At 50.1% G+C, this 7,123-nt stretch overlaps 1 protein-coding gene and 1 pseudogene across 1 annotated transcript; both read right to left on the reverse strand.

Moving 5' to 3' along the window:
- Positions 1 to 589: 589 nt before the first annotated feature.
- Positions 590 to 3,043, reverse strand: LOC123051187 (G-type lectin S-receptor-like serine/threonine-protein kinase LECRK2). Its single transcript, XM_044473993.1, has one exon. The coding sequence runs from the start codon at positions 3,041 to 3,043 to the stop codon at positions 590 to 592; it is 2,454 nt and encodes an 817-aa protein (XP_044329928.1).
- Positions 3,044 to 4,342: 1,299 nt separating this feature from the next.
- LOC123055553 (probable LRR receptor-like serine/threonine-protein kinase At1g74360) overlaps positions 4,343 to 7,123 on the reverse strand; it is a 4,359-nt pseudogene continuing 1,578 nt past the window's right edge.

A 7,123-nucleotide genomic window follows, 5' to 3' on the forward strand; every position in this document is an offset into this window, starting at 1 on the left:
TAGTTAATTGGCTGCTAATACTATATTTTGTTTTACTGTATTGATGCTTGACTGTAATGTAATACTGCGGTAGTTAATTGGCAAGTAACTCTGAATTTTGACAGTGCAGAGTACTTCTTTTCAAAACCTTATCTTTTGGAGAATACAATGTTATTCAGAAAGTAGCAATGTTTCTTGATTCACCCCCTTGCATACTAGCAAGGTTTTATGGATGTTCGACGCCACGTAGCCATACCATGCTAGTGTAGAAAAGTGATGTCAGTTATTACCGGAATGTATTCAAATCTTCCTCTTTTCTAGTGTACAATGCTCTTTTCTTGTGAGCTATCGTAGGGGATGTTTGACTAAAACGGATTCATAGATAAAGATAGGCATATGAATACAGATACAGCTGAATCATCTGAAGAACGCGAAAATAAGATACAGAAGTATTCCTGATCCTATTTCTTGCAGCTAGACGCAAGTGCCTGAAATACAATGTGTCCATTGTTCTTCACATTATAATAGACAGCTATATTATATCATCAAGTGCATCACATAATCTTACTGCATACTGCATACTGCAACTTGTATTTGTTAAACAAGCAGGTCACCACTCAAGTGAACTGATGTAGGAAGAGGGATCCGGAGGCGTGGGAATTTGGACTGCTCCATCAAGCATTTCTGCCACTTTATGCATGGTTGGCCGCATCGTTGGCTCCTCCTGAAGGCACCACAGTGCCACAGCCACGAAGTGCTCCGCCTTTTTAATGTTGAAGATTGCCTCGTCATCACCCTCCACAAGCAAGTCGATCCTCCCAGACCTGTAACAGTCGTTTGCCCAGTAAGTTAGTATCGCCTGCTCTTCATCAGCAATCTCTACCTCCACATTCCTCCTGCAGCACACAAGCTCCAGCAGGATCACCCCAAAGCTATAAACATCGACTTTGGAAGTGATCCTTATGTTCTTGAACCACTCTGGGGCAACGTAACCTCTAGTACCCCGGATGCCGGTGTTTGTCTGTGTCTGATTGGCTTGAAGAGGCTTCGCCAGGCCAAAGTCTGCAATCTTCGCCATAAAGTTGTCATCGAGAAGGATGTTCTGTGGTTTTATGTCGCAGTGGATAATCTGTGTGCTGCACTCCTCGTGCAAGTAGAGCAGCCCTCGTGCCACTCCAAGTGCGACTTGCACACGGAGGCTCCAATGTGGCCGAGCATCACCAAAGAGGAACTCGTTCAGCGAGCCATTGGTCATGAACTCATATACTAGCAGTCTGTCAGTTCCCTCATTGCACAAACCAAGCAGCCTGACCAAATTCTTGTGAGATGTCTGACCCATGGTTTGCACTTCCACCATGAACTCCTTCTCAGTCTCTTGCTGAAGCTTTTTAATTTTCTTGACGGCGATGCTGGTCACATGCTCATCTTGAAGCTGTCCTTTGTACACAGTACCAGAGGCTCCGCTCCCTAGCACCTCATGGAAACCACTGGTTGCCTTCTCCAGTTCATTGTAAGTAAAAATCTTTGGGGCCAATATAGAACTACCTGACGATTGTGATGACTGGAGTTTTTTCCTGGAGGTGATAGTGATACCACAGTAAGTGCCAAAGAGCAGAATAGAGATGAGGAGAAGGTTTACCAATACAGAACTACCAAAAAACAAGGAACTCCCAAGAATCCAATACTTCTTGTCTTTGTTCCATTTGCTAGAGGCAATGCTGAGCTGGGACTGTGAATTGTTGCTCTTAGGCACCTTGATATGTACCGTCCTGTCTGTGTTTTTCACCATTTTCCCATTTGATAAAGGGAGCCTTTTCTTCCAGCAGGTATTTGTGCTTGCATGAAAGACGGCTGTGGCACAGAAGCAATCAATCATACACAGTCTCCGACATTCAGTCATATCGGTGGGGCTGTACTCCTCATAGTAGTAGGATTGAGGCCAGTCAACATCATTGATCTGAGTCATCTTAAACTGGGCCGCCGCTTCTTCCTCATTCAGGTCACAACTTTGTGGTTCAAAGTCTGGCATGCACCCTTTGTATTTTCTCTCGTCGTCGAAGAACTTGTAATGTTCTGGGCATCGGCATATTGTTGTCTGATTCTGGGTGCCATCGAAGCTGCAGTAGCTGTTGAAGCCGCATGCACCACTGCCTGCCTCTACCATCACTCTCTGGCAGATGTCCTGGGGAATTAAGCTTACTGTCATCCATTGTGAGATCCATTTGTCTCTGACCTTTCTGCTCTTTGGGTACAGGTATTGCCGAAATACACCGTCTGGATCAAGCGTGGCACGATGAAAGAAATCACCCATTGGGTACCCCTCTGCCGAAGTGATATTGGTCTGTGTCCCATTTGTCAAGGTGAAGTATACCATGCCTGTTTCATTGAAGACCAGCTGTGAGCCGTTCCCAACTGTATTAGATGCCCAGTATGGATCATACCGAAATGTAGAATGCTCGGCGATTGGATAAAACACAAGATCACCATCAGACTGCACAGCTAAGAGAAACCGGCCATTGGCGTAGTCCGTGGGGATGAGACGGCTTCTAAGTACCTTGTCCTGCTGACCCACAGGAAGCACTTGCGTGGGCAGGATGGTATCAGCCGGGACATCAAAGGTCTCCCACTTTGCTTTGCCATCTGCATCGACAAGCCTGAAGTCGCCTGTGTCGAGCATTCTGGCGTAGGCTGCACCAGGGACCCGGGGACTCCAGACTTCATCGCCAGATGGGTTGCGAAGGGAGAGCAGCCCATCAGCCGTGAGCTGCAGCACGGAGCTGGATGGCACTTGCACCGGTGTGTCTTGACTGCCCTTGGCGTACCAAGCGACAGTCTTTTCATGGATCTTGTTGAACCAGACGGCGAGGAGGTACAAGGAGGGGTTACCTTCCATTGGCCAGAAGCCGAACGCAAAGTCGCCGGAGGGCGAGAGCCATGAGCTGTTTGGCCCCTGGGGCGTCAATGAGGAGCCCAGGGCGATGTTCACCTGTGCTTGAGCAGCAGATGATACCCCCAGCAGCAGTAGCAAGAACTGGAGCAAGAGCCATGGGAGGTGAGGTGCCATTGCTTTTGCTTTGTTTGGTGCCTCTACTGATGAGAACTGGAGCAAGCTTATGCCCCTTGCAGAATGGCACTTAACGGTGCTCAGTCATTACACGGCTTCTTCGTGGAACAGTTGGCGTCAGTACGGCACGTGGAAAATCATGTCCATGAATTGGATTTTGTGTGGAACAGTGTATGGGGTTGTGATTGAATTGGTCAAGCGATTTACAGAAGGCATTGGTTGCCGCTACTGCTAGGCCAGTGTTCTGTTTCTCCGAATAATTGTTTTGTCTTTACCAAATTACTGTTAAGATATAGTTTAAATGAAAAGTGCTAATCTGGTTCTAGAAATTTTTGTGAACTGATAAATACTGAAATTTGTTTGTCCCTTAATACAGAAGTCTGAACTCTAAAGTTTAACCAATTCTGGCTATTCGTTTCCTACTTGTGAAGTAGATTTTTTATCACCTACGCATCTCATGGCATTCAAGAGTTTCCATTGACTTGACTTGGCATGTCACATCTGGTTACCGGTGTTTACACTCCATTGGTGTTTCCGTGAAAGCAGGGGCACAAGGACTCGACCCATTGGTTGACTGGAATATTGGAAATAGTTGGAGTAACTGTCAACATGGCTGTGGTGCTTCTGGCAAAAAACACGGCTACGGTAAGGGGGACACTGACCACTCAATTTAGAAATTATATGTGCCTCTCTAGCAAGTATTTTTAAACATGGCTACGGAAAGAGAAACTGGGTATCCCAAGGTTCGCGTTTCTCTGGCCAGTATTTTTTTGAATTTTTTGGAGAAGGGATTTAATTTAAGTAATTAAATTACTCGTATATTTTAATAAATTATTCAGATTTATGGTTACCCAGATTTCATTTGATTTTGTGGCTAGCCTCTCTAGCTGTAGGCCCACCGCATCTTCTGGATGGCTATGGGTGAGAGCATCCAAGCTGTGGATTTGTCTCAAGGAAATTTGCGAAAGATCGGAGATCACATCGACATCGAGCACAAGTGACTAGATGAGTTCTAAATGAACTTTACCATGAGGAGATCACATCGACATCAAGCAAAAGTGACTAGATGAGTTCTTCATAAACTTTACCTTGAGGAGATCAAGGTGAGGTCTAAGTGATTTCGAGGCTTCTTATTTAAGCATCTGCAATAAAGACATTGGATCACACAAATGTTTTAAATCTTGGGATACATCGCTGTTCTCCTTCTCAAAACTTTATTTATTTATGTTGCATCAAGTTCTTTGCTTTGTGCTTCACCTTGCTAGTTTGTAGAGTTGGTTCACCCTTCCAATTAACATTCTAGTTTGCGCAAAGGTTTAATTTTTTTAATCTCCTGCTGAGCCCCCATAGACAACAGATCTTTCGCCCACCTCTAACAGTGCCGGCAATGAAGCCAACTACAAGGAAGAAGTACGACACTAGGATTGCTATTGGTATGCTGCTCCTCCCAACAATGGTAGCATCGGCTGGTTCCGGTGGTGGTTGCTGCTTAACGGCAGCTCCACCCTGATTCAGTGAGATGAGTGGGTCGCCAAGGAAGGACTGCTCGTCGAAGGTGCCGAACTGCCAGTAGTGGAGACATTGCCGGAGAGGAGCGGGTTGTATGACACATTGAACATAATCAGCTGTGTCAGCTTGAACAGGCTTGCCGGGAGCTCGTCGGAGAGGTTGTTAAATGACAAATCCATCCTCTCAAGAGACAGAGTCTCGCCAATCTCGGACGGAATCGGCCCCAAGATGTTGTTCCTCGATACATTCAGCATGACGAGCGGGAGGCGGCTGATCTCCAGCGGCAGACGCCCCGTGAAACGGTTGTCATCGAGGTGGAGCAAGCTGAGGTTCTGCATTGCACCTATCCACGATGGTATCTCACCAGAAAGCATGTTCCTTGACAGCTGCACATATCCGGCGACCGTGTTCGACCTCACCAGTGACGACGAGTTTGTGCAAATTGGGACGATACCGTAGCCCTTGAGGATGCGGTCCCATATAATGCGGCAGTTCTCCTGAGTCATGACGGAGTAGACGAAGCTGAAGGGAGGATAGCTTGCTGGGATCCACCGTTCCATGGCCTGGCACCTGCGGAGCCGGTGAGCATGCTCGAATCATTCCGGTTCTTGGAGAAGGTCGGGATTCCTCCCTATCTCTGTCATCTCTGGAGGGATATTCTCAACCGGTTTTCAGCCAGGTTCAGCCAAAGCAAGCTGGTGCACTTGCTGATTTCAGGTGGTATCTCCCCGGAGAGCTGGTTCCCGGCGAGCACCAGCCACAGGACGGACGTGAGGTTACCTACTGTCGCCGAGATCCCACCTGAGAGCGTGTTGCTGGACAGGTCCTACGCCTGGAGCTCGACAAGACGGCTGTCCTCCAGCGGTATCCTGCCGGAGAAATTGTTCTCGGCAAGCATCAGGTACTTGAGGCTCTTCATCTTGGACACCTGAGGAGGGAGTTCGCCGGTGAAATGGTTGAAGATGAGATCGAGCCTGGCGAGTAGCGGTAGCCCGAGCACACTAGAGGGCACGATGCCGCCGGTGTAATTGTTGTGATGAAGCACAAGATACTTCAAGCTCGTAAAGTTGCCGAAAATCTGTTCCACGTCGCCTCCAAAGTTGTTGGTACTCATGTCCAAGAACTGAAGTCTCCCGCAGTTCGTCAGCTCCGGCGGTATCTTCTGATCGAACTCAATGTTCCCAAGAATCAACGTCTTGAGGATGGCGAGCTTCCCAATTCCGGCAGGTATCTTTCCAGAGAAATTATTCCCCAGAGTGATAGGTAAGTCAAATTCATGCACCTAGCGATGGGGTAAGGGAAGTTGCCGACCAACTGGTTCGCGGAGAGGTCCAAGGACAGGAGCCTGCAGCCAACAGGAAATGTGTTCCACGGGACGCTCCCGGTGAGGTTGTTCTTAGCGGCGCTGAATTCCCTGAATCTCGCGACGCCGGGCCATAGCTCACTGGAGAAGTTGTTTGAGCTGAGGTCGACGCCGTCCAGCCTGGCGCAGCCATCGAACTGCTGGTGATGCTGCCTGTGAGATAGTTGGTGGACAAGTCGAGCAAGGTGAGGTCGGCACATATCATCGGGAAGTTAATGGCGATGCTGCCTTCCAGCCGGTTCCCCGACACATCGAGCACCCGGAGCCTGGTCAGCCTGGAGAGGTTGAGGGACCCGGTGATGAGGTTATGGGAGAGGTTGAGGTGCACGAGTCCGCCGCATTGGTTGAAGTCGCCGTCGGGGAGCGGGCCAGTGATGGAGTTGTACGTCGGAGAGGTCGAGCGACGTGAGTGCAGAGAGCCGTGAGAAGTTGCCGAACGCCGGGCCGGAGATGACCTGTGAGGTTCAGCGACTCGACGCGGCCGTCCCCGTCGCAACCGACGCCCCGTGCCCCCGCCACGCGCACGGCGACAAGTCCGACTCCTGCCACCGGTCTTATCCGCCGCGGTTGAACCTATTGTTCGCAACTAAAACCCGCTTGAGCTCCACCAGCACCTCCTTGTCGCCGCCGCCACTGCTCTGCGCGGCTATCACCTCACCTTGAAGACAACAGCATGGATCCCCTCAAAACTCCCGCCATAATCCAGCTCACACACCAGGGACAGAACAGAGCATCCCAAGAAGAGAACAGAGCTACGTAGCAAGAAAATCCTACCTGAGACGAGGAGTAGGCCGCAGAGGAACTTGAATCATGTGGTGGAAAGACCACGAGAATCTAATTTAAGTAAGGAAAGATCAAAGGCTTTACATGTGGTGGAAAGATGAAGAGACTAGTGAAGAGACTAGTGAAAGTGCGGGGAAATAGCAGAAGCGTTGCTCTCGCGTCGCCCCCGCGGGCGGCTCGGGAGCAAACCCTAGCCGCCCACCCACCGCCTTCTCCTCCCCTCGCCGCCGCCGGCAGCGGTCGCCGGGCAAAGCCCGCGCGGCTCGGCGGCGGCGGGGCCCCTTTTCCTCCTCCCGTCCGTAGGTGGCTGACGCGGGCTGGTTGTCTCGGCGGGAGCTCGAGCGACTGCGTGCGCTCGGGGCGGCGCGGCTGGCCGGCGAGGCGGCGCACGAAGGCGCGGTGCGCGCAGGCGTGGGCACGCAGGG

The sequence above is a fragment of the Triticum aestivum genome, chromosome 2D (genome assembly GCF_018294505.1).
Source record: "Triticum aestivum cultivar Chinese Spring chromosome 2D, IWGSC CS RefSeq v2.1, whole genome shotgun sequence".
Lineage (NCBI taxonomy): Eukaryota > Viridiplantae > Streptophyta > Magnoliopsida > Poales > Poaceae > Triticum > Triticum aestivum.